Source organism: Caloenas nicobarica, chromosome 5 (assembly GCF_036013445.1).
Source record: "Caloenas nicobarica isolate bCalNic1 chromosome 5, bCalNic1.hap1, whole genome shotgun sequence".
Taxonomy (NCBI): Eukaryota; Metazoa; Chordata; class Aves; order Columbiformes; family Columbidae; genus Caloenas; species Caloenas nicobarica.
This window is the reverse complement of record NC_088249.1, coordinates 54,096,652-54,124,614: the sequence shown is the minus strand read 5'-3', so window position 1 is coordinate 54,124,614 and position 27,963 is coordinate 54,096,652. Positions and strand designations below refer to the sequence as shown.

General features: G+C 40.0%; 1 protein-coding gene across 1 annotated transcript in view; it reads right to left on the bottom strand.

The window, feature by feature from the left end:
- ABCC8 (ATP binding cassette subfamily C member 8) overlaps positions 1–27,963 on the bottom strand; it is an 80,373-nt gene that overhangs the window by 40,411 nt on the left and 11,999 nt on the right. The window contains exons 5-14 of the mRNA XM_065635829.1: positions 27,108–27,350; positions 26,070–26,258; positions 20,980–21,144; positions 18,825–18,980; positions 12,692–12,826; positions 11,050–11,212; positions 6,394–6,434; positions 5,933–6,078; positions 1,465–1,570; positions 1,131–1,241 (exon numbers count right to left, since the gene is read on the bottom strand). Of these exons, the coding sequence (XP_065491901.1) occupies positions 1,131–1,241; positions 1,465–1,570; positions 5,933–6,078; positions 6,394–6,434; positions 11,050–11,212; positions 12,692–12,826; positions 18,825–18,980; positions 20,980–21,144; positions 26,070–26,258; positions 27,108–27,350 (1,455 nt within the window). The remainder of the gene's footprint in view (positions 1–1,130; positions 1,242–1,464; positions 1,571–5,932; positions 6,079–6,393; positions 6,435–11,049; positions 11,213–12,691; positions 12,827–18,824; positions 18,981–20,979; positions 21,145–26,069; positions 26,259–27,107; positions 27,351–27,963) is intronic.

Genomic DNA, 27,963 nt, shown 5'->3' with positions numbered 1-27,963 from the left:
AGGAAGTGCAGTGTTCCTCCCTCCGGATTATGGAAGGCAGCCAGAAGATCCTCTCTCAGAAAATGCCCCGTCGTGGGCAATGAGCTACAGACAGACAGAACTTAAAAACTGCAGAAATTCCCTGACCGAGGTGCCGCCAGTGACAACGTCAGCAGATGGAGCCACGGATTACAGCTGGTCCTGGGTTTCTGTTCAAGACCTTATATTATAAACACTGTCCTCACAGAGGTTACTGCTCTGTCCCCACCTGTGTGACAGACTCCTAGGTTGTCACCCCAGGATGTCTTTTGATCCAACACCCTCATCAAAACCCTCTCTCAAATATTCCTCTTATTTTCCTGGAAGTCTATTCAAGAAGGATCCTGCACCAAAGCAGCACATCAGATGACAGCCTCTAAAAAAAACCATAAAGGCACTACCAGTTGTCCTACTTAGTCCCACGAAACTGAATTATTCATTCTCTCATGTTGGAAATGCAAATGTAATAGCAGACTTCCTAAATAAACAGTGTCATCACTATAACAACCATCACAATTTTTATTACTTCTGGCAAATTAAGAGCATCAGTCTTCAAAGTGGTGTGGGTAATTTTTCTTCAAAGATCTTAGGTCTTTGGGAATTAGTATTTAACTTCATCTTGAAAGGCTACTAGGAATTCTAAAAGAGGAAGACCGGTGACAAAATTATTTTAGAAATGTCTAAACCACATTCTTTTTCGTTTTCTTCACATAGTTTTTCCGTACAGGCATTGGAAATGGAAGAAAAAGTCTGGCATACATAAAAGGTTGGACCAGATGATCTTTCGAGTTCCCTTCCAACCTGGGCTGTTCTATGTTCTATGTTGGAAATTTTTGTCATGAGAACAGGGCTAATGACTTAAACACTTCAGATGGAAAATTGCTGAGTGAAATCTAGAGGGATATACACAGTTAATCACAACACAGAAATCAGTAGTCAATTCTAAATATGGAAGACAGAAAAGAAATGTGGAGGTTAATCTCTAATATGAGCACAAGTGTCTGACGGTTCACATCAAGTGCTGGTTCTTGAATTTGAAGCTGCCATCAGAACACAAAAGTGACAATTAGCGAGCTACAGTAACAGTGTTATTAGAGTGACCTTCATATCACCTTTACGCAAAAATCATCAGGTTCTGTGATGTTAATGGGTCTTCTCATGTGAGAGCTGTAATTGTTCCAGTCCTCCCTGGCAGGCCTCTTGCGGTTGACAACCTTGAGCGGCTGTGCAAAATCAGAAAGACACAAATATGCAGTAATTGGTGGCTGTACCAGCAAAATGTCCTAAACACAAGCGACCATGTTATGGCCTATACAGTTCACGGTATTAAAAAGAGTTTTTGCAATTGCAAGAAATAATCAGTAGGAAATGAAAAAGTAAAAAAAAAATTATTCTGGGTACAAATTACTCCAGCCACTTCACCTGCAATTAAACATCATTACTCACCACTGCCTGGTATTTGCTGTGATTATCTGTACTTATTAGCTCTGAAGATTTATCATGCTCTTCTCCAATTTCTTCACTTGACAGGAATTCACTCAGTTTCTGCACACTGAAAGGGAAAAAATGGTATTACACCTCAACCTGGAATACAAAACTTTTGTTCACTGCAATGTTTATTGTAGAGCATCCCTTTTAGTATTTCAACCCCTATCTGCTGCATAGTTTGTTTTCATTTTGTTACAGCTGTATGAAAATGTGCGATGAGAAGATGCAAGGAAGGTGACAAAACCTGCCCTGTTGTCTGTTAACAGCTCTGATATTTTAATGGTTTGTGCAGATGCTTCTCAGGTTTTTTGTTTTCTGATGCCACCGGAGAGACTGGCCTCGATGATCCTTGTGGGTCCCTTCCAACTGAGGACATTCTATGATTACACAAAAGATTTTTTCCGGCACTTGGTGGGATGCAGACCAGCTACAACAGTAGCTCATTTTGAAGCCACATGCTGAAGCAGAGTTAATATCATTCACATCACTGAAGTGTTGCAGTCAGTCCTACTGAACACTTTTAGGAACACTACGAATCTGATGAAATCCATACACCGTGAGGTAAATTCAGCCAGCTATGATGAAATACAAAGTGAGGTAACATGGTAAAGCAATATACCTTAACAGAACAGTGTTCAACAGATGAGATATAAAAAGAATCCTGACAACCAGCAACAAAATAGAACACATAAAATCTTCCCAAGCTGTTTAAGATTTAATTAGCTAAGAGATAATGTGCCTTTAGTATGACATTTAACAGATCGTGACATCAATTTTGTCTTTGTAACTGACTTTATAAAATGTCTGTCTAATCTACTCATAGGGATAGCAAATGAAATTTGTAAAGAAAGAGGACTGAATCATGTACTCGACATCAAAGGGGCTCAAGTAGCTGGAAATAAGTTAACTATCAGTCTCCAAAATGATAAAGTGCCAGAAGGCCTCAGGTTCCTAAAGATAAATTTATGGAGAAGCACTAAAAAAATTTATTTCACTATTTAGCCTTAGGCAAACTGTGGAGAAACAGGCAAACGATGCCCCTGTAGCATAGTGATCCATGGCTATCTGCTAGTATACAAATCTTAAAAAAATAAAAAATTTTAAAACCACAGCATTTACTTTGCATTCCACTGCCAAGCATTTCTGCTTCAGAAGGAGACTTACGTTCCTCTAAGAACCTTATGAGATACCCCCACTGGTGCCAAACCAGTGCCTGCCCAAGACGCTTGTCCTGCAAGTGGAGATCGATACCACCTGGGGACTCCCTCGGAGACAACTGGTTCTACAGTTCTGTCAACCTGGCGTGAATTTAGCTAGAGCAGCTACTGCAATCTAAGCAACTGAAAAGGGGGAGGATAGCAATTTGGGATGGGACAAGAGGAGTAATAACTAATTCGTGCTCAGTGCTGGACCAAAATTTCTTAATGGGAAGGTCTATGATATCAAAGGAAGAAATTAGAAGTCCCATCACTAGACATATTTATATCTATTTGGATAAAGCTCTGGAAAACAGGGCTAGGAATGATCTTACGTTTATGTTCAGTGAACCAGATATTTAAAAGAACATTTTAAATGTCTTTAAATGAACCAAATGATGGTTTAGATGCCACCCATATGGAGCTGCTGTGCAGCTGCGCCTACATTCTTTATAGAAAAATTACACTGACATTTTAATAATTGCTCTGAAGGTCTAAAGAGCAGATAGAAAAGTCACCCGTAAATCTGCTCTGGGGTCTAGAGGGGGAAGAAGACAGCAAACATATGCTTGGACCATGCGCACCCAAACAAGACCATGTCTCCATTAAGCCATTCAATAATTTGATTTTTGCTCTCTGGTTGTGTATCAAAGTGGCTGTACTCCACGTGCCAAGACTTCTCCCTGCAAGCCCTTTGCCCAATGCTCTGCTTAATACTGGAATTGCTTTTCTTGTGGCAATTACTGAGAAAACACAGTTTAGCTGTGAGAAGAATCTTTTGTTAGAGGCAGAAACTCATATTTCAGGATGTCACACCGTTCTACACTCATAAAGAATAAAAAAAGTATGTTCTCTACAGAGTTCTTGCTGACACTGCAATTTCACTGGTATTCCAATATCTACATGGGGGAGCTTATTTTTAAGCTGCAGAATAGATGTATTGATTAAAACATGGTTATTTGCACAGCTGACTGAAAAAGCAGTTTCATATTAAACCCAGTAAGATACATAATGCCACTCTTGCTACTTGACCTTTGCTGATGGAAAACCGTACACTGTAGCTTTGTCCTTGAAGACTTCAGATTTCAGAAACACATCAATTGGCTGCTTAGTTTTAATTTTCAATGGCACAAACACTTTTGAAAAAAAAAACTTTTCAAAGATATAACAGAGTTTCTCATCTCCCTAAAGAATTTCAACAGTTCTCCCTCTCAGAAGCAAACACCCTGGCCCTGTAACTTGGAGAGTTTGCAATGGCCCAATGTGGAACAGAAGCTTTGGAATGAGTCACACAGTTGTTCTGATAGCACCCATGACAATCCATGAGGATGCTTTGCAGCTGGGTACCTTGGCGATGATAAAAGGTACCGACAAGCTTATTTGTGGAGCATCAGAGACTATAGTCAATATCAGCATAGCAGGGTTTCTGAAGTACCTGAGATGCAAAGCCAGTAACACCCTCTTAGTATCCTGTATGTGCTGGTTTCACTGCTGGATCATCTTCACTTAGTTCCTTTCTGTCTCTATGGGAGAAGCTGTCTCATGTCCTTGCTAAAACCAATTAGAATATCTCAGCCTAAAGAAATCTGAAGTACAACTTCAACAAGTTAAGTTACCTTTACCCAGTCTTACTGATCAGCTCCTTATTAGACAAAAGGCGTAACAGCAGGACACAGAGCAAGTAAACATTAGTTGTGCTCAATTAGCACAAGCACAATTTTCTAATAACTGTCTGCTTTTTCACATTTACCAAACTATTTAAGCAAGCATGTGTTTGCATGAGTTGAAAATATCTGGCACGTGCTTCCAAAATATTTCACGGAAGGACGGACCGCTCAGAAGGCACACGTAGCAGCAGCACTAGGAGCAATGCGCTCTGGAACACTACCTGGGTCACTGCGATGCAGAAAGCCAGGAACACAAGGATCCCGTCAACTTTGTTACACGAATCTGAACCGCGGGATTCCTGTCTGCACTATAAACGGCAAGGCAATAGCCTGCTAACATGAAGAGAACTACAGAATAACTCACAAACAACTCCTTGGCTAGCAGCAATTAATACTTGGTGGATACCAATCACTTTAGACTTGTTCCTCCACCATTAACAGTCACACAATTCATTAACAAAGAAATCCTTAGACAAGCCAAAATAGATGTCCATTACCAGTGCTAGTGCAGGCCCCCAGATACTTTGCTGGCTGCAATCTTGCCATGAGTCTAGGGACTACCACAGCGGCTGCGAAACATTTCATGCCAGCCGCTGATGTGCTCAGTTTTCACACTCGTTAGGAGAGGGGACACAGCTGTGACTTTCCACAGTCAGGGAATCTTGAAACAGCAAGGGCAATCTCACCCTCCTGCTGCGGTCTCCTTTCCATCTCCAAAGTGACACAAAGGCAATTAAGCAAGGGCTGGTGTCCAGTATCTGCGCCATAGTTTAGACAAGCTCTTAAGACAGCTATATTGGAGGCCACAAAGACGTCCTAATAAAGTAAGAAGCCCAAACTCTCTCTTCCTCCCCTATCAGTCAGGTAGAATTACACCACAGATGAAAAAATTAAGAGGTTTTTACACAAGGCTGTTGATACTCAAAACTCCCAGTGAAACAGCACTTCTACTCATTGATATTTCAGTTTTTGAACACTCAGACCAACATGTTCATAAGAGAGTAAAATTTAATCAAGTCTGGAATAGATACTTAGTCATTAACTTTCTCCCACACTTAACAGTGATTTTTATGTGGTTTTTTTATTTAAGTCTAACTCTCCACCAACAGGCAACCTCTCAGGCAGAGGTGTGGAGGACAAGTGATACACAGTGAAATACTTGTGCTCCTGCGATTACCTTTTTCAATTCTACACCCTTGACAGAGGGAAACATTTGGGTGATTTACCAGATTAAATCTTTGTTACGTTTTCACCTCCTTTCTCGTTACCACATACATGTTGCATACGGTACCAATATATTAATAGGTCGACTCATTCTACACAACGAAGTACTAGCTGTGGACCACAAACTATTGGTTGTGACAATTGTATCAGCAAAGAAGTTGGCCCACATGGTACAAAACCAAGGGAGCCATGCAAGGTAAAAAATTGAGAAGCAATTTACAACAACAACAGATAAACAATCACCACATATTTCTAAACTTACATTTGGAAAACGAGCATTAGACATCTTCTTAAAAGTCAGGGCGGTGGTAGCCAAGTTATTAATTTTACAGTTCTCACCTTACTAATGCTTTGACAGTGGATCTAACCACACTGGAGAGCAGGAACAATGGAGACACGAGAATATGGAACAAGGAGATGGAGGCAAATGCCACGGATGGGGAGAAGTCAGCCTTTCTTGTCAGATGAGCATGGACCACAAATGTCTACAAAGATACAGACATCATCATCATCAGTGTTTTGCCATAAAGAAGGAAATGCACAAAAACTTCATATTTCATAAGCATTTCATTTATGAAATCTTAATTTATAGCCTCTTAACAGTTTGGGATAGTGCAGCATGCAGTGTATTCCTGGCTGCTTCTGGCCACAGTTGACAAGTGGCCTTTGTCCATTCTTTCCCAGAAGAATTGCAAATGTGTAGCAGGTTTGCATCCCATCCTCCTCCTTCCTCAATTCCACATCACTTATACTTAAAAATGCAGTTGTAATTAACACTACTTAGAAAAGTCCATACTTACTATAAGTACAGCTGCAATTGGTATTGCTGCATTCATAAAGACTGTGAAGGAAAACATGTAGGAACATTTAGAAACAATTTCCATTCAGACATGCTAAATGTTAAAATACTAGTAGCACTGGTTTACAATGGTATTCTATATGCTAAGATAGGAAAAAATGTACAGCTATATACAGGCATCAGTACATCGTTTTAAAATGCCTACAGTTTACTTCCCTTTGCGTCACCAGAACAGACAGAACCCAGCAGTGCGCTGGTGACTCATCTACTGTTCGTGAGCCGCAGTCAGCTCACAGGCAGTTCAGGCGAGGGAAGCTGCAGGTCCCCAGCTCATGACAGGCAGAAAGGCCGAGCTGGCGACAGGTCTGGCAGGCGACTGGAATACCTGTCAGAGAGAGGAAAGGTGTCCCAGCAGAGGCTGCCCGGGTCACAGCGCCGGGACGGCCCCGCCGCCGGCTGCACCCCCAGCTCTGCCCCGGCCCGCAGCTCAGTGGCACGACCTCCTGGGAGAGCCGCCAGCACCCGCAGCAAGGTGAGACTGCTCCTGGGGCACCACTTCGGAGGTACGGCGCTTTGTGCTCCCCTCAGGTTTCAGGATGCACTTCAAAGGGTACAGAAAGATTTGCAACCCTGCACTGTATCATTGACTCAGTTTCTTCTTATAGAGGACTTATAATCACTGCTGCTTGGGCAGGCTTGGCTCCTTTGTGAATGTTCTTGGGAGCTTGATACAGGTTCTACGGGTGTTTAAATGTGGGAGAGCTTTGATTTCACCTGTGCCCTGAGTTATTAAAATGCAAACAATGAACCAGTTTCCTCCCAGACCTCAAACAGTGTCTGTCTTGGTGCTCTGGATTCCCTCACCGTAGCAACTCATACACTATAGCAATCAGGGGTTATTAAACAGATAGATGGGGAGAAGCAAGCAAATACCATTTCTGTATAGGGACCTATTTTAGATGGGGCAGGAACACGGGTTAAGAATGCAATAAAAACCAGTTATCTATCTGGGAGCTTGAGTCAGAACCAGAGCTATGGTTTTACCCCACATATCTGTCCCCTGTTTTGCAACCTGAGGATATTATTTAATCATCACCTTTTCATTTTGACATTTGCTCGGTTTTGCTTCATGAAACAAGCAATAGAGAGAAATAATAGAATCTATAGCTAAAAATAGAATTAAATTATCAGTACACACGTAACCGAAAAGAAAGTGGCCAGCCACTTATTTTTTGCTTAAACTGTGCCTGATCTTTTTTTCCTACTAGGTACAGCAAATGTTCAGGCAGTAAAAGCACTCCCCAGTCACTGCACCTGAAGTAGAGTGTCATCATTTGACCTACCAATGCTTCTGTTTGACTCTTGGCCATCCCTTTCTGGGCATAAAACCCCTGAAGAATTTAACATACTGTCAGACATTCCTTTTCCCTACATGTAGATCTTGTAGCTCTAATTCCTTGACATAGGAGAGTGCTTGAAAATATAGGTATATTTCTTTATATGTTTCCAAAATAAAAGCTTAGCCTTTGAAAGATGAATATGTATTAAAGCCTAGACATGCATGGTTTACTCCTTCGTGTTTGGGCGGAAAAAAAAAGTCTGAGGAAAATGTTCTGCTCTGTGTTGGAATAAAAACCAGCTTCAGTTGAGACTCTCATTTCTCCTAATGATTCTATTTCCTGCCCCATTTTCCCACTTTGTATAAACTTGAGGTAGTTACAGCACATAAAATTTGGAAAAGTGAAGCTCACTGCCTGCATCTATGGACTACTTAATTCTATTAAATCCCTGCATTTGCAATTTGCCTTTGAGACTGCTGCAGTACATGAGTTTGCTTTTATGAATGAATCCGATGAGGGAACCTAGCAAAGCTGATAAACTTCTCAGAGATGGATCCTGCTTTTCTGCTGCCTACAGGATGAGATCACACCCGTCAAATGCAAACCTGGACAGATTAAATATACTGTAGGGTTGGCAAAGCCCGCTGCAGTTAAGGCAGCTAGGGTCACTTGGTGGCTCCCAAGAAGTCACTCTGAATTTTGCTGTTCTGTGGGAGCACCAGTACATCTAAGGACTTCAAACATCTTCTTTCAAGCAAACAAATAAGGGCTTATTGAGCCACTAGAATTTGGTAATTTTATTTTTATTTTTTCAGTTATGCAAATGTCCAGAATAATAAAATGTTTTCTAACATAAATTTAGTTTGCAGCTAAGACTTTTGGTTTAATTAGATTTGGTCAAAAGTACTTTGTTACTGGAAAGAGGCAGACTGAAAACCAGAAAAAAAGATTTTCAGTTGTTTCTGAATATTTTAGGATAGTAGCTGCTGTTACTTTCCTGTGAGAAAGCCTGGAGTTACTTTGCTTCTGACAGATCAGGCACAAATTCACAGAAATAGGAAAACCATTTCTTTAGTCTGTCTTTCCTGAATATATAGTGTATATTAAATCCTGTAAAACTGAACATAGGATAATCTTACTAATGAGTAAGAAAAAAGTTACATAGGAATCTTCTTTGCTACAGTTAAAGAATTCACTGTCGAAACTCAAAAAGTGTCACTACCAACTTTACAACCCAGCTTTGATTCTGGTGGGTACATTTCATTAAAATTATAGGAAGAGTTAACGTCTGTAATAGCACTTCTAGTACACATGAACAATTCCATATATGTATAAACTGGATCCAGGCACAGGAGCGAGGCAGATGAGATCAAATTTCCATGCGATCTTGAAATGGAATTTTCTTGTGGTCTAGCAAATACTGCCCTGAAACTTGCAGGTATATTTTCTGTAATCCAAAGCAAATCTATTCCTCATTAATAGAAGCAGGTCCAACCACATTCTTTCATTCATGCTAATAGCTAAGTACACTTAGAAAATTATTCCAGAGTCCATTTAACACTATAAGTTAAAAAAATTATATAAAAAAAAAAATCTTTGTTTTTGTTCTAGGAAGTGTCTGCCATCCTCTTGTGAAATCACACATTCACTATAATATTAGCAAACATGCTTTGCGCTAGTTATGCCTATCATTCTATTTATAGTTATCGTAAGAAAACTGGCAAGTTCTCCTATATTTATGTTCCCTATGTAGTGTGCTAAAGTGGAAGTTTGTAAAGATCAGTGTAAGTTCTGTTAAAGACAGAGGGTGCAAGGAACTCCTAGGCTGAAGCTATAGGAACTATTTATAAGACAAAATGATATGCAAGAACATTAAAAAGCTGTACTGGTTTACCCCAGCTGAGAAACTGATTCAGTGTGTCTTACATACAGATAAATATCATGCTTAATACAAACAAGAATGCAAACATACACATTAAGCGTTTCAAGAAGCACCAGTACTTATTTAGAACTGTTTCTTTCTAGAATAGTCCGTATTCTTGGGAAGAATACACCTTTTTGTAGCTGTTACAAATGATACTGTGAGGGAGGATTTAAAATCAAATAAGCCTCCACAGCTCCTTCAGTCCTACAGCTGAACCTGTGGCTCTGACTATAAATAGATTTTAATGCCACATGAAGTAGTGCAAACAAAGGGAGCCCATCTGTGTTGATCTGGGTGTAGGATGGAGTTTCTGGTCAGACAATCTACTTCAGCTAAATTCTGTTTTACATTGAAATGGAAACTACTCTCTAAGCACAGAGAGCTCAGGAACCCCAGAGAGAAGCTCTGGTCTCAGAAGTCAATGAAAACCTCAACTTAATGTCAGTTAAATTCAGTGGGATCAGGATCTTTCCCTCAGGGTGCATTACCTGTGTGATCATTTGGCCAGCAAGAAGGTCAGCTGCATGTCTCTTGGGTGAACAAAATCAAATAACAGTAACCTGGAAGTTATTTTCCTAAGGAGTAACCTTCCTTATTAATCTATAAGGTATTTGTACAGGTAGCTTGTGGCATTTTAATACTTCTCACTAAAAGTTTCAATTTCATTAATATCTTACAGGTTATATGAACAGCATTTTCCAGTATGACTTTACTATTTATTTCTGAAGTATTACAGTAGCAATTAAACAGGTATTGCATATGATCTCCTCAAATACATAGTTCAGTTTGCCCTAGGTCCTTTTGAAAGGAAGATAAATTACTTTAAGCAGCTTGAAAGACAATATGAGACAAAAGAATCTGGATATGGAATGATGAAATTGCCACGATTCTCATATGTTACCTTTTTAGGGTACAGAAATGCTCTTAAGAATTACTTATTTTTATAAGAAATCCAAATTGAGTAAGAAAGTACCATCTGTTGAAGCTTCAATGCAAAGACAATTCCTGTCAGATATTATAATACACTGTACTGTGTAAAATGCAGGAGAAGAAAACGAAACATCGGCAAAGGCTTCTTCCTGAATACTAGGTTATATAGGGCAACACTGCTGGCTGAAGGTAGCCTGTGAAACACTTGTCCCTCAAAGCGTTTCTCCAGGAAAGCTAATGCTATGAAGCATTAATCTTGACTTTCTCTTTTAGGCATATTTCCCATACAGGCAAAATTCTACTGAATTAAATGGGAAGTCTGACTAAATGGAAAGTGAGGAGTATGGATCAGAGCCTAAAGCAACCGAAACAATCTCGAGAGAGAAATGGTAAGCTCATTAGTAGCTAATAATGCAGTAGCACTTCAGCTGAACAATGGATCAGAATGAAAGAAAAGACTTACTGGATATGGAGGTATAAAGGGCAAAAGACTTGAGGCTAGTCATTTCTTTTTGTCTGGTTTCCTCTACACTGCTATGAAAGATGTGTTCCCAAGCATAGAGTTTAAGGAGCTTAATGCCTCGAAGCATCTCATTTGTCTTCTTCAGCCTCTCATTGGAGTACTCCTGAAACATTGACATACATATTTACTTAGTATAATTAAGGTACTTCTCCCCTAAACATAAGGATCACGCAAAAACTTTATGCAGCCCCTTGTAATCAGTCGGGTATACTTTACTAGTTCTGTCCATTCAGCTGTTACTGTTTTTCACAAATATGAGCTTCCCTAGAGCTCAAGGGAACAGGTAGTTGGTTTGCAGTCCTAAATCATATAGCTTGTACTGAAAATATTACTCCTCTGTCAGCTCTCTGATCACTTGCAAGGCAGACTCTCATGACTTCTGCTGCCCAGCACATTGATGATGTACAGAAGAGACCGGAACACAGTGACAAGCTACCACTGGGCACATCGCTCTGCCCAGTCAATGTGATGTAGAACATCAGTGCCAGGCTTCAAAGCAGCGAGGCCACAGAAGCAAGAAGCTGTGCTCCTGCAGGGAACCTTGACTCTGAGGAGAGCCAGCTGGCTCAGGCATAGAATTACACTCGTAAAATTATATTCCCAGTAAAGCATAACTGGAAGTTGTGCTGCTACCAGCTTTCCGGCTAGCTCAAGGATCTTTGTACTGCACTACATTGCACAGTGGAGACATTTCTAGCACAAAACACGCTGGTCCCACCTGCAGGAATATCTATGTGACGCTGACTGTCTGCTTGGATGCTACGAGGAGGAACGCTGTTTACGTTTCTGGAAGGGTGGACGCTGTTGATGTGAAAGCATTACTTTTCACACGGGAAGGTGCGCAAATGACTCTTATCACCGTGCGTGATTTGCCATGGAAGAGATTTCAGCAAGCTGTCTGTGTCCTTTACGGGTTCGTATGGCTCCCTCGGCAATGCAACAATCACTGAATGTGGGGATGAGGTTCAGAGCAGCTGGCACGGTAACTCCTATGAACCAGGGTAACTGTCTCAGCAGTGGTGCAGCTGATTCAAATTATAGGCAAGCCAAGTGAGGGATCGAGGAACAGCTCATGACTTAGCAGACCTCTAAGCTCCCTGGCTGAGGAGCATGCTGCAGGAGTTAGGACTGCCTGGAGGTTATTTAAATCAACCAGTCTGATGGATTTCAACATCTATGATGTATTTGGGGTCTGAGTTTGGACGCAGTACTCCTACTTCCTTTCCCCTTGAACAGCTTGCCCTGCATGATTCATTTATTTGTGCAATATCTGACTGCATAAAGCCATTTCAATCAATGATTAATGACCATTTACATTTGCAAGTTAGAAAGATCTTAAGCTTTTTTTTCCTTAGGGAAATACATACTTGTTGGAAGAACATAAACCCCAAAACCTGCATCTTCACTGCTTATGCTTATCATGCTTTCAAATTGTTGAACTTCACGTTTTTGAACATTAAAAAAGCATTTGAGAATCAGTTCCTCGTCAATGTCTATTGTTAGCTTTGTAATTCCAAACATAGACCAATGCATAATTACCAGAGGTGATATTTATACCGTGTACAAGTTTGAAGACACTTACCAACGTGCTTCTCTGGGCCTGTGAGAGTTTTGTTGCTACGAAGTACTGAACAGGTGCAAGGACTATGATTACTGCTGCTCCAATTAAGGCACTGATTCCAAGAAGGTAGTAGAGCAGAAGAACTCCTACAATTATCTGTTGGGAGAAAAGAAAGTGAGGGAAAGGTTTGGGATGGCTTCACTTTGTGCGTGCACCATAAAGACCCATCGCAGCATAACTGGACAGCACGTTCAAAACCAACAGCCACTGCAGCAAACCCGACCCCAAAACGTCATATATTCTGTATCACTGGCACAGTGGGGTCTGATCAGTCAGGACATTCTGTTAGAGGACAAATAAATCCACCTAGTGTTCCTCCCAGTTTATCCATTCTGCGTATTTCCATTTCATGGACTCCCCATTATGAACAGTAGAAGGTTGTACAGATTTGCACATCTTCCATAACGTTACTCTCACAGCTATTTAAAATAACTTTACTTAAAACCAAATACACTTATAAAAAACCCTTTAAATAGAATTTTAAAGTTATTTTAAAATACTTTCAAGTAACAACTTGAGATATTCCCTTCACAGTCACTATTAAATATTTTTCCCCACTACCCAGATGGCACAGCATGCATTTTCTTTGACTTATGATTTTTAATTTCTTCTTTGACATTTAAGCATTTTTACACCAGGGAAGAAATTATATCTCCCAGTTTGATCATAACTCACTAGTCTACAACACATGAGACTTCCACAAAGAAGGAATGCTGCTTTGCTTACTACAGAAGCTAATAGGATATATTATTAAAAATACAACTGATCTTGTAAATGTTAACATGATATTGTTGCTGACCAGTACATAAAAAAGGAATGCTATAAATCATATCACTAAGAATGTCCACTTCAAATAAACTCTAACATAAACTTGCAAAGCATTGTTTTAAGGATGCACAGTATGAGACTGGTGATGCTTAAAAAAAAGATTAAACAGCTTAAGAAAAAAAGATTTGCCCTTGGATAAATAAGAATCTAGAGAGCCACAGTCTGGATGGAAAGGGATACTGTAAGCAGCTCAATAAATGCAAACAAGATATATAAGCTACAAATGGTAATTACCACTTTTATAATGACTGACTCTTGAACAATCTGGAGCACTGACACGCAAATATATTTATCAGTATAAGCTGATAGATTAATCAGAAGACGTAGTGATAGAAAGTTAGTTTCATACATTGTTTCCCTTAATTAAAAAAAGGAAATTTCTTTAAAGCATTATCTACCACTCTTGCTATATTTGCACACTTTCATAACTCTCACAGAATCACTATCTTCCTTCATTTTGAAGCTCAGTCATAAACCCATCCCTTCCCACACATATTTATGGGAATCGGGTGTTTCCATGAAGAGAAATTGAGTCTTTAGTTTCCACATTACCATCTTGACATTTTCATGAATTTAAGGCACACAGAGAGAAAATATAGATTTCTTTTTTCTTAACAATCCTTCGACGACTCTTTGCAGATGAACTGAACTAAAATGTGACTCTTAAAATGAGTCACAGTATTTACTCATGAAACATGTGGTAACATGAAGTCCTATTGTATATACAACACAAATCTAGTAAAAGCAAAGGTTAAACTGTAAATTAAAAATCTTTTAGTGACGAGTGAGTGGGCGATCTGCTTCCATCTGCAGTCAGGAAATCCACGAGTGTAAGAAGCCAAGGAAAACATGGAATCCTCGACCAGATCAACCTGGCAGAGCTCTCCTCCAAAACATGAAATGGTCTTGGTCTTTACAGATCAAGACACTAATTCCTAACTGCTTCTCCATGGGCAGACAAACTGGGCACTCAAAATACAGGAAAGCATTGTACAGTGCACAGTTAAGAGATGTTCAAAACTACAAAGTCCATGTGGAACACTGACCCCTTACTACTGGTTGATTGTCAAGGACATTATAAGACCAGCTGGTTCTAGAAACAGCCTCAGATTCTCACATAGAAGAGGAGAAAGCTATTGTAGCTATCGGATCCTGAGGGAGTTGCTAGCCCACAGCGGCTTTTTTCCCTGCCTCCCTCTCCTTCCATCCTAGCTATTGAAAGGGTCAGTCTTTGCAGTAAAAATTCTGTTTTCAATAGATTAAAAATGATACTATTTTCACCTTTTTTATATTGTGATAATATGGGCAAACTTTTAAAATATATTTATCGTGTATGGGATAAAATAATATATTCTCAATTTAAGTATGTGAATACTTGTATCTGAAAAGTGCTGAAATCTGTACAAATTATTGCAAGTAATTCTATATTTATCATACCACACACTACACAGTCAAAAATAAACAGTACGTACATAATATCTCAACTGCTGGAGGACAGTATCTGGCAGATGGGAAGGCTCTCATTAAAATCTCTGAGAAGGTAATGATAATATTTTTTAAAACCTGTGTAATGACACAGTTTGCTTCCCTTGCACCAAAATCCCAAAGATCTTATCTGCCAGATAAATATATCACGAGCAAAAAATTCACCAATAGCTCTGGTCATTTTATCTTGATCATTTACTGAAAATAGCAGATACTTTCTGCCAAGATCTGCTTTGTGGCTAGTTTTGAAAGAGACAAATATCCTCTCATTAAAACTGTAAGCTACCCCTGCCAATGAACCATAGATACGAGAATACAGGATTTTTTAAATAATCACAACAAAATCAAACAAGGGAGGCGGGGATAAAGCCTTTCTAGAGCCTCATTTTGCTGCCAGGCTTTGAGCCAAGCCTACTGAGGGCACCTTTCGGTTGGTAGACATCCCCAGGCCTCTTTTCATGGGTTTCAATGGCCTTCAAACAGTAATTTAAGGCAATGATGAAGCTCCTATTGCCGCCAGTCAGAGCAAAGATGGGGCTCAAACTATGTGGACTGTATAGAAAACCTAACTTGTTATGAATGGCTACATCTTCTAAGTCAAGGATAATTACAAAATCCACTGCAGATGCTGAAATGATGATTGTTAGGTTAAGAGCTACAAAGCAATTAAAAACTTGTTTTAAATAATAATGAAGCTTGTTCAACTTTTTACTAGCTGTCTCTCAAGCATCCACCAATTGTTTTCACTGCCTCATAAGCAAGGTATTGAATGAATGTTGCGGAAACTTGTTTTGGAGAAACCTTTGTGATCACTGTGACTCACTGATTTGAGCCCTGCAATGCACCATCCATAAAACAGGAGCATGCTTTGGACTGATTGTCCTGATCTGCTAAGGAGCATCGCAGGGTGAGTTTTAATGCAAATATAATCTTATTTTCGGAAGACTGTCAGGAAATCTTTATGAGTTCACGACTTACTAGAGCAAAATGCTGTTACAGAACATGCAATTAAATTGGCTTAATTCTCAGTTGCGCTAAAGCTCTCTGCCTTGAGCTGCCAGAGTGGTCTTATAAAAAGCATTCATGAAATTTGTACCTCTCACATAGCCTGTTTTACAAACAGACTTACAATGGAGACTAAGCCTAAGGGATAATTGGACCCTAAATGTTATCATTAAAGGGGTGGACTCTTCTTAATGCCTCATAGCTCTTGCAGCAATATCATTTTAGCAGTATATAATCACTGATTTTAACTGACACATAATCCTCTCCAGAGGAGATCAGGAAAACTTGTCTATACCCCAATGCAGTTACTCCTGCACAAGAAAGAGACAAATGCATTTATACTCTGTGAATGCAGCCACACTATGACCTGTATAAATATGACTACAAGCACTTTAAAGCTCAGTATTTTAACAGGTATAGTTATATACCACCCACACATGTAGAGTAAATGCAAACGCCAGGCCTAAATACTCAGTTAAAAGAAGTCATCAGTCAGTAAACTGCTGACAGTTTACACCCTAATGTGCTCCCTACCCTGATTTGAGGCTTTACCCAACTCTCATTGGAGTCAGCGAGAGTTTTAGCAGAGATTCAGACAGATTGCTTCTTCCTCCAGGTCCTGCTGCAGTCTCAGAAGCAATCTACCCCTCAGTCCCACAGAGATACCAGAAGACATACGGTAGCATTAGGTTTCAAACACATACTAATAGCAGAAGTGTGAAGACTCCCAGAGTATTTCAAGAGGACACTAATTGGTTTTCCAGGGAACAAATAGTCCCCAAAGACTGAGACTACACAAGAGGGACACAAGACACATTCAATAACTCACTAGCAAGGACCTGCATTGCCTCTCCCCAATATTTTCCTCAGTAAGGAACGAAACAAATCCAGGGAAAACAGTTAAACCAGGGTTTTTTTTTCCCAGGTTAGGAAGTTCATATAGCTTACCATACAATTAGATGATTTTAAGACCATCACAAAGGACGACTTGCTCATTTGATCTGTAGCAGCTTGAGCAAAACCTCTTGTTTTTCCTCAGGAACAACTATAAAACCCACTCAATTCTAATATGTGTCTTCACTGTCAGAAAATAATCCAGATCTCCTGATGGCCAGCAGCCTAGTGCCTTACTCTTTGAAAGGCATTTATATAATCACCTGAATGTCTGGCTTTTCTTCCCCATCCCCAACTTTTCAATGTACTATTCTTATCTGCTCAACATCTTATAGAAGAAAATCACTAGTATCAGGTGTTGATGGACGCAGGAACACATAAGAAACAGTCCTAAAGCCCTGTTAGAAATTGACTGGAAATATCACCTGCCAGTTGCAGTCCATATACAGTCTCATGAAAACGATTTCATTTTTGGGCAAGAGCAGGAAACGCAAAATGCAAAGCTGCTGAGTAAATTACTTGCAGCTTTCTGACTTCCACGCCAGCCGAATCAGCCTCTGTGTAGTGCTGGAACCAGACCACCTTGTGACATGAACTAAATTACCATTTTAGAAAACGCTGAGTGAATTTAAACTCTGCTGCCTCTTTTGTTTGTATTTACTTTTAGCACTGAAGCACTCTTAACAAAAATACACCACATAGTTGGAAGAAAGCAGGAAGAATTGCAGGGCAATGGTATGAAACTATGTGCTTTACTGACAGTTTTCTCAGGAAATTCCTAAATGGAAGTGCAGAAAGTTTCTATGGTTTTGTTTAAGCACTGGCTCTTCCAAACTAATTGGCACTTTTCCACTGTTTCCGTAAGCATGAACTTTGAAAAATGATCTAGCCTCTGACCTCCCACTACTCCATGTCTCCCTTTTACTGGCATAAACTTAAATAATTCACATGGCCATCTAGTGAGACTGACCACTGCACAGACTCAGAGAAGTTCTACCTCACTGAAAAAAAGATTAGTTTTGATCAGATTAGTTTTTCAATAGCTCTGCAAGCTCATGTGACACAATGCACAGTCTATAGAAAGAGGTAAAAATACCATGTTTTAAATGTTGGACATAGCCTACAAACTCCTGTTTCAGTAAGGGAACAGGCTTATAGTAACTCACATCAATGGTGAAAGTACGCTCTGAGATGGGACCCTGCTTTCTTCATCTTAAAGACCTGATATGACATGGTTGTATTTCTTTGGGCATTACACATGCCATGAGGCTTCAGGACATTGAAACAGGAGCCACCAGGCGGTTGAGCACGGCTCAGAACGGTGATCTGCTCCATGTCATGCTATGGGAAAGGAGATTGAATGGATGACAGTGGTATTTAGAGACAGAAGACCAAAGACACCAAAGAGAGTAGAGTAGCAAAATAATTTTATATAACAAATGAATCTGTGGAATTTCATGTGCTGGAATTTGTCATCTATGAGGCAGCAGTAGCCCACATGTCCAAAGGTTCATCTCTAAGCAATCATATTTTTTAATAAACTGTTACTTCTCTTGCTTCTGCTGGGAGTCAGAAGACAAATTATTGCAATACAATTCCAGTTAATGAATGCACTGGAAGAACACAACCTGCTGCACCCTATAAATTCTTGTTACAAATACAAAGCATGTTTGGCAGTAGTCAAGACCCTAACATAATTCTAAATATCTGGACTCCTTTCACAGATGTGAAATATATTACACACAATGTTTACAGATATCAGCAGCTTGAATCTTATTTCAATATTAACTTCTTTAATATTTCTGCTTTCATTAAATGCATAAGCAATCAATCACTACAGACTGATGCACATTAATAACAAAAGCACGTTCAATCTCCTTACCTGTACTGGCATGGCCCAAAGGTTAGGGCAGAGAAAAAAGAACCACATCAGCTGATTTGTGTCTATGGCAACCAGGTTACAGATCTGGCCTGCAGTCATCTCCCCCATAGACATGTTAGAGGTTGAAAGCTGCATAATTTTATTGTATATTTTTGTCTGGAAGAGAGATCAAAAGGTGTTAGCATAGAGAAACAAAATAAGATTTCTAGTTCCATCTAAACCACAGGCATAATCTAGCATGCTGAGAGAAACCAACGTTCCCAGTAACTTGAATGAAGAGCTTCAAGTTTGGCCTTTTGTGTTATGATGAAAAATTCTAACCTGCCTTATTACTCACCCATGAAAAGCACAGTGCAATTAGGTACATAATTGTTGTCTAAGTACTCCCTTTTTGCATGACTGTGGATCAGCAAGAGAATGAAACCTTTACTGCCCAACAGGCCCAAGAACCCACATTAATAACTATGATTTATACCTCCGGCTTCTCCATGGAGTGTCTTTGCTGTAACTAGGGCTGATAAAACACTTTATTATTACATTCAATATACAATAGTCAATATATTATGATCATTGTTATTTTTCTTTGACAATTGATTCAGGTCCCATCCAACCTTAGGACCATATTCCTGGCTGAGAATGTTGCTGCATTTTGGCTAGAGAGCTCAGTCCCATTGCAAAGTTTAATTCACAGACAAGTAATGTAACAGGTCCAATTCTGTACTGAATTAAGTAGCCACCTCAGTGCGGAATCAGGCACCATATATAAAACTAACTTCTTACACAATAATGAAAGCGTACTTTTACCAGCTGGTTTGGTAAAAGGCTACACAGTGATGCTTTGCAGTCATGAGGCAGCTGACAGGAGGCACCCCGATTCAGCAAGTGCCTTTGGATCAAGTGCCAACTGTCCATCACGAAGCATAAAGTCATATAGGGCACGTTGAACAGGTGCAGGTTTGCACGGGGGAGGAAAAGAGATAAAAGGTTTAAAGATAATTGAAAAATTATAGGGAAAAAAAAATACTGGTCCAGAGACTGCCATTAACACTAATTCTGTTGCTTAGAGCGACGGCTAGAAATTTTCCAATTTGAATGGTCCAGCTGCTGGTGTTATCTGGGCCTCTGTGTAATATCCAGTGCTGAGAACACAAAGCTTTTCTTACACAAAATTAATGTAGCACTATTTTTCCATCAGTTCTCCTTTTACACTTGCTGTGGTCCATGTATTTTTTAGTTAGTTGCACATCTTCCACTTGATACAAGACATGCAATTTTTTATATATACTCTTGGTCAAATTTTTACTTCTTTAGGAATTTTCTACTTCACTCTAACAAGGGAAAACGAATGGATCAAATCCAGAAGTCTGGCTGGCAGCTGACTAGTGCTTCCAAGTGTAAGATCAAAAGAGGATTAAACAATTACGCTGCTATTGAAAGCATCCATCTATCAGACAGGCTCCCACAGGATCTGGGCAGTTCAGAGGATAAACAGTGTAACTTATAAGGCTGGCTTTCAAGCTGTCAGAGGGCAGGTTTCAGCCAGGGCACTTGGCAATATCGCACTGTAATATTACACCTAATTCCCTCATTTCCAGGCACAGATCTTTGTATACGACACAGAACTTTGATCTGCTGTTAACAGTTATACAACGATTATGGACTCCATTCTGCCAAACTTACTTATGTTCAGTAATTACAGACTCCACAATGCCCGGTAGATTTTGTGGTGTGACCCATGGAATAAAACACTACTTCATGCATTGTGAATACAACCTATCCTTTCCTCCAAAGTATATTTACATTTTAAAGCTGTATTATTTACTAGGAATGTTACAAAAATGTGCCTTTAAGATGGGAAAGGCATAGTTCACAACCTAAATTCTTTTCAAAAGGTGCATTCAGTTTTATTGTCAGCAAATGTGTGCTCAAAGGTAAGAAGAAATAACAGCATATTACAAATAAACATTCATATAAAATTATCAAATAAGATGCAGAAGAAAGAGAATGCTTAACACAATCTTTAATGTCAACATTTACATTCAATACATTTCAGAAGAGAAGCATTTCAGAATTTACTGACCATAATTATAATTGGTATTTACAAATACACACACGATTGTGATGAAAATAGGTTAATTAATAATACATTGACTACCTGTATTGCGCCTCTCAAGTTGATTCCTGTTTCAATAGCAACATAATACGATGCTTGGAGAAACGTCCTTTGCAATAGAAGGGCAAAAAATAAGAGTACAGCCAAAACATAAGCATTGGACAGGAACTCTTGAGACGAAATAAAGAAAACGCCAAGAATTTTAGTCTATAAAAGAAAGTTAGAAATCAGGTGCAATGGTACTTTAAATACCAGTTTTGCATAATCAATAAGCATAGATAACTACAGTGTATTACTTTGAAAGTGCTCCCAACCTTATCTGAAACCTCACAGTTTATCAATTCAAGCAAACAGTCATTTAATGTGCCAACTCAGTAACGTTTATTTAAACGCAGAATGACACTTACAGGATTTCTGATATCCTTCCAAAACCCCAGGACACTTTGAGTAACTCCATGTGGTCATTTGCTAAAAGATGTGCACTGCCCATTGTCAAAAAGGACCACCTAACATCCTTTCGGAAAAATTAGTCTCCTTATTTTAGGACCTCTGGTTACCGAACACTAAAATGACCCTCACAACTTGCCAAAAACACATCCTTCCAATTCCTGGAACATCAGACACACACACTTGGTGAAAGCACCAAGATATTTGACAAGTGTCAGATGCATTATCAGCCCATTATGGTTTACAAAGTCACCAGGCATCTACATGTTTAAACTCCAACAGTTGTCCAAGTACACCAGTCAGCCTGAAGGAAACACAAGGAAATAATTGAACATCTACTGAACCTTTTGAATATAAGGCAAATAATGTTCTTTTGAGAAGCTGATGGAACTAATTAGATGGTTTATTTTCAGAAATGGTTTTGGGGACATTCAGTGTCCCACCTTCATGACAACTTCAGAATAATATCACTTTTAAAAAGTGCCAGTAGGCTCTAACCAGTAAAAGGCAGAGCAAAGAGCCACTACTTAAATACTTAAAAGACCCTAGACTCACAGAGCCTTAAATGTCTTTTGCTACCCTGGGACCTATGACTTCTAGAGCTTTTTAAATAATAAATCTGTAGGTTTGGTGTACCACTTGAATGTGTTGTGTCAGCAGATATTCCTAATACTGGAAACGCTAATCCTAGCATTGCAATGTGGAAGACACTACCAGCAAAATATAAAGGTCATCATTCTGTCAGTCTCTTCTTCGGTGTGAAATGATTAACACTCAGAGAAATTCATGTCATAAGAATGTTCTGGGGTGGCCATAAATATTGATACTGGAGTTATAAATAAGTATGAAGAGCGTGACAGAATTTAAGACGCTGTCGTGCCCTGACTAACTGCGGCACTAACTAAAGCAGTTAATACTGCCCGCGACACCCATGTGATCTCAGCTCGGTGGTAGTTTATATCTGTCACAAAGAACCTGAAGAACAGAGCAAATATAATTATATCTTAGGATTTATCATCTCTTTGCTTTCGGTTTCACAAACAGAATTCCTGTTTGAAAGATACAGCTGACTCATCACAACATGTCCTCAATCTAAACTATCTAAAATGAAGAAATGTCCCTTTAAGGGAACAGGTAAAAAGATGGTCTCTGCTGTGCTCGCAGTTTCTTTGCTTCTCCGATTCTGTCCCACTTTGTGGAAATTCTTTCCAATGCTCTCAAACTCAGCAGCACATCAGACACAAACAACATTTCCCTCCAACTTATCTTTGCCTTCATGAGACAGTGTTTTAGAAGGCTTATTTCTTACACCTAGGAAGCTCTCTGGAGAAAACAATTAATAAGGCAAAGTCCTCCTTTTTTGACTCATTACAAGCAAGGGTATAACACTGAGAGCAGTCGGGCTGGTGTATTTTCTTCCAAAGTAGATCCAATTGGCTAGGTATGTGCAGGACACATGGTGGGATGGCTCCTATGACTGGAGTGTGGAAATGGAAGGATCCAGGCTCTTTAGGAAGGACAGGCAGGGGACAAGAGAAGAGGGTGTCACCATCTATGTCAGTGACTGGCTGGAGTGCATGGAGCTCTGCCTGGCGATGGATGAGGTGCCAACCAGAAGCTTATGGGTCAAGACTAAAGGGAGGACAGGGACAAGTGACATTATAGTCGAGGTCTGCTACAGGCCACCTGACCAGGAAGACCAAGTGGATGAGGCCCTCCATTGAAGATAGGAGCAGCCTCATGTTCACAAGCCCGTGTCCTCATGGGGGGACTTCAATCGCCCCAATATCTGTTGGAGGAACAACACAACAGGGCAGAAGGAATCCAGGAGGTTCCTGGAATGCGCTGACGATACCTTTCTTCTCCAACTGGCAGAGGAGCCAGCAAAGAGAGGTGCTGTGCTGGACCTTGTTCTCACCAACAAGGAGGGGCTGGTAGGGAACGTGAAGTTGAAGGGCAGCCTTAGTGACCCTGACCATGAAATGGTGAAGTACAAGATCCTCACAAACATGGTGGCCTTCTGTGACAGAATTACAGCATTCGTAGACAAGAAAAGAGCAACTGATGTCATCTACCTGGACTTGTGCAAAGCATTTGACACTGTTCTGCACAACATCTTTGCCTCTAAATTGGAGAGACATGGATCTGATGGATGGACCACTTGGTGGATAAGGAATTGGCTGGATATTTGCACTCAAGGAGTCGCAGGCAATGGCTTGACGTCCAAGTGAAGACCAGTGACAAGTGATGTTCCTCAGAGGTCAGTACTGGGCCCGGTGCTATTTGATATGGACAGTGGGACTGAGTGCACCCTCAGCAAGTTTGCCAACGACACCAACCTGTGTGGTGTGGTTGACACACTGGAGGGATGGGATGCCATCCACATGGACCTTGACAGGCTTGAGGCTTGCAAACCTCATGAATTTCAACAAGGCCAAGCACAAGATCCTGCACATGGGTCAGGGCAATCCCAAGTGCAAATACAGGCTGGGCAGAGAATGGATTAAGAGCAGCCTCAAGGAGAAGGACTTGGGACTGTTGGGTCAGCATGACCCGGCAATGTGCACTTGCAGCCCAGAAGGTCTATTGTATCCTGGGCTGCAAAAGAAGCATGACCAGTAGGTCGAGGGAGGCGATTCTCCCCTTTCTGGTGAGACCGCACCTGGAGTACTGCTTCCAGCTCTGGGGCCCCCAACATAAGAAGGACATGGACCTGCTGGAGTGAGTCTGGAGGAAATCTATTAAGATGATCAGAGGGCTGGAGCACTTCTATGAAGAAAGGCTGAGAGAGGTGGGGTTGTTGCCAGGAGAAGACAAGGCTCCAGGAAGACCTTACAGCAGCCTTCCAGTACATAAAGGGGGCCTACAAGAAAGCTGGAGAGGGACTTTTTACAAGGGCATGTAGTGATAGGACAATGGCTAATGGCTTTAAACTGAAAGAGGGTAGATTTAGATCAGATATTAGGAAGAAACTCTTCATTATGAAGGTGATGAGACACTGGAACAGGCCTCCCAGGAAGTTGTGGATGCCCCATCCTTGAAAGTGTTGAGGGCCAGGTCGGATGGGGCTTTGAGCAACCTGGTCTAGTGGAAGGTGTCCCAATCCATGGCAAGGGGTTGGAACTAGATGATCTTTAAGGTCCATTCCAACCCAAACCATTCTGTGATTCTATGTGGGAATTTTCCTGAACACTCTAGTCTGTTTACAGATGGTTTGAATAAAAAGTCTTCATACCTTTTTTAGAAAGATATTTGATTTAATCCAGTAAAAGCAATTTTCAAATGTAAATGTTTTCTTAACAGGAAAAAAAAAAAAAGGGTATAAACCAGGTCAAAACAGAAGGAAAAGCCACTTTGACATCTTTTAGCGAAGGTAAAATACGCCCTTAAGAGTCACTCATGGACTATCACCAACAGTGAATATTGGTTTTAGGTGATCCCCAAATGGTGTAAACAACAACAACGATGAGGCTGCCACTCAGACAGACACAGTGATGATGTCAACGCTGGATGAGGCTCTGTTTAAGGCGAATCTGGACCAGACATGAGCTTTATCTGCAATAGCATTAGCTGACACTTTAATAGAAAAATTAAATAGGATTATCTATAAATTGTGATTCAGTATAATTTCAGCTGAAAAAGTGTTCCACACAAATTACCAAGAAGCAGAGCTCAAAAGCTTCCACAGTACTTTGCTGCAACATAGTCCTATAATCTTTCTCATTTCCTGCTTTAACTGGTTTCCATTGAGTGTACATGCTATATTAAAGTTTCCAAATATTAGGATAAGGATTGGAAAATGGATAAACAATTCATTTTAGCCTGAAGCCTTTGTTAAATTTTCTGCAATGCATCTGATGTATTTCAATATTTACAGTGGACCTAATCCAAAGTGTACTTGAGTGAATAGGTATATTTCCATTAGAGTCAACAGACTTTGGAAATAGAGACTTACATCAATCAATCAGTAAGCTGCAGAAATAAACTAATCTTTCTCAGAGAAATCCAGCCTGACTGACCTCACCTTATAATGAGAAGATGCTTCTTGAGGTTGGTTTGTTTTTTGTTGGTGGTGGTTTTGGGTTTGTTTGCTTTTGTTGTTGTTGATGATGTTTTTTAGTTAATAGTTAATCAAGAAGTATGCCTGTTCTTGGGGAACATTCATTTAAGTGGAATCCTTTAAAAATATTTTTTCAGTTGATCTTTCAAAACCAACATCCCCAAAGCAACTAGTGGAAATTCGTCACAGTTAAATTAATCGGCATTTCATTGTGATGACAAAAGCCTGCTTCAGTCTTCTTAGACATCACTCATTTTTGGAAATGAAAAGCAAATCCTATTGAAAACACACTTTTTCCTTTCTGAAAAGCACTCAGTCACATACTTGATTCAATCTCTACTCAGGGCTGTACCTAAAATCCTTATGATACTAGCGGGATTCTGGATATGTTTCACCATTACCTTGAATGAGGTTATTTTCCAGAGTGCAAGCCTGATTAGATGTGTGGGTAACGTATTTTGCTCCCCATCAGGGCACAGAATTGGATGATAGGTAGTACATGCATACTGTCATTTCTAGAATTCACAAATACATTGCAAAGTCACTTTCTTTACTGAGGCCAAGTAATACATAGTCATAGCATCACTTTTTTGACTCCTCTATTTTTATGACATTCTGACGGTACCTGTGGGCGGATGGTGTTATTTCCTTTTCCAACATTGTGAACAATCCCAGAGATGCAGAGCGGACCAGCAAATCCAAGCAAGTCAGCCAGAATACGGAACGTGCTACTGAGAAGTAAGGGTCTCCCAAAAGCACAGCAGAGAGCACGCCAAATTGATCTGGATCCTTGTGGAGATGACGGCCTTCTGTTCTGTTCAGAATAAAAAATAAATGAGTAAGGATTATGTTATACATTAACCTCAGGTCTGATAACTTATTGGTATTTTTATCCCTGCTTTAACTCATTGACAACTGGTTGCAATCTTCGAGCTAGAAAAGTACAGGAACTACAATGATTGTTTCATTTGTTTTTGTAGAGTCAGAACAAAGCATTAATTTGTACTCTCCTCCACAAAAAGTACCATGATTTCTTTCCTGCTCTTAAGAGGGATCAAATAAGCGTGTTGTTTGTGGCTTGCTGCGGGAGAAAGAAAGAAAGAGGGAGGGAACTGACAGGCTTTGTTTTTCTGTGAACATAGAGACTAGAAAATTACACTCTTTTTAGACAGGATGCAAAAGACTTCTCTTAAAATCCTGAATACTCTCAGCTCCCACCAGGGGCTCAAACAGAATTTGAGCTCTGGTAGTTTCAGACCTGAATTCTCCTACAGACAAACTGTAACTGAAATAACGTGGAAAAAAATAGTCCTGTGAGGCCTCATTGATATTGACTCTGTAAATCAATTATTCCACGGTCACATTTGGAAGAACGACAGAGGTGTTCAGTGAATACAGTCCATAATTACTTTCCTCATCAAAATAGAGGCCATATGGATTTTACACACATTTAACGAGTAATGTGTTTGACATGCATGTTTAGGTTATTCGTACAAGGTACAACTCAGTATGTGATCTCTTAGTACAGGGAAAGCTATGCTAATGAATACTTCATTTGCATCACGTCTGTTTACCTAATTTTATAACATGCTTATAGCATAAAAAGTAATGAAAAATGCAAGTATTGAGTAAGCAGACGGACATAGTTCCATGATTTGCATACCTTCTGTGCTTCAAAGGCCTCATTAAGGCGAATGTAATTGGTCAGAGCTCTCATAGCAATGGGAAGCTTGCCGATGGTTTTCAAGTCTATTGGTTTTTTATGGGCAGTCTTGATGAATGTATTCATCCACCAGTACGTTCCTTTGGATAACAGATTCACAAATGGCTGTAAGAATCGAACGCCGAGATCCTGGAGATCCTCAGGAGGTTTAACTTCTTTAGGAGTTTTGAAGAAAACATACCTCTGAAATTCAGAAAAATACCAAAAGAATCACACTAAATGCACAAAAAATAAAAGTCCACAAAGAATATATAAGAGATAGAGGACATCGCAGATAATCAATGAATCAGTCTTGGTTTCTCAAAAGTACTCAAGGAACTTAGCCATTCAAATTCAACCAATATAGCAATCCAGTTTCCTCAGGTACTGAGGAAAATCAGCGGCATCCAGTCTAATAATAATAATAATCCTAAACATTCACTACTACTTTGTTTATGGGGTACAAATTTGCATACTTGTAGAAAAAAACACTCATCTTACATTTCAAATAGAACAGCCCCAGCCTCTCACTCTGAGTTCCAAACAGCGCAATGTGGACACACGAGCTTGGGCACAGCCCTGAGGCTGTCACGGCGATTCATCTTCCACACCATCCTGCCTCACGTTTAGTTAGCTCAGAGCATGGAGCTACCTGTGCTGTCCTGAATGGGTCTGGGAAGCCACTGAACCGGACAGTGCATATGGCAACAACAAATGTTTTCCTTGGCTTACATGCTAAAAGAACAAGGGCAGACTGCTGATGGTTTCCTGTTGTCAAGATAAAACTTTTTCAGACATGGCTCATTTTTGGGAATGA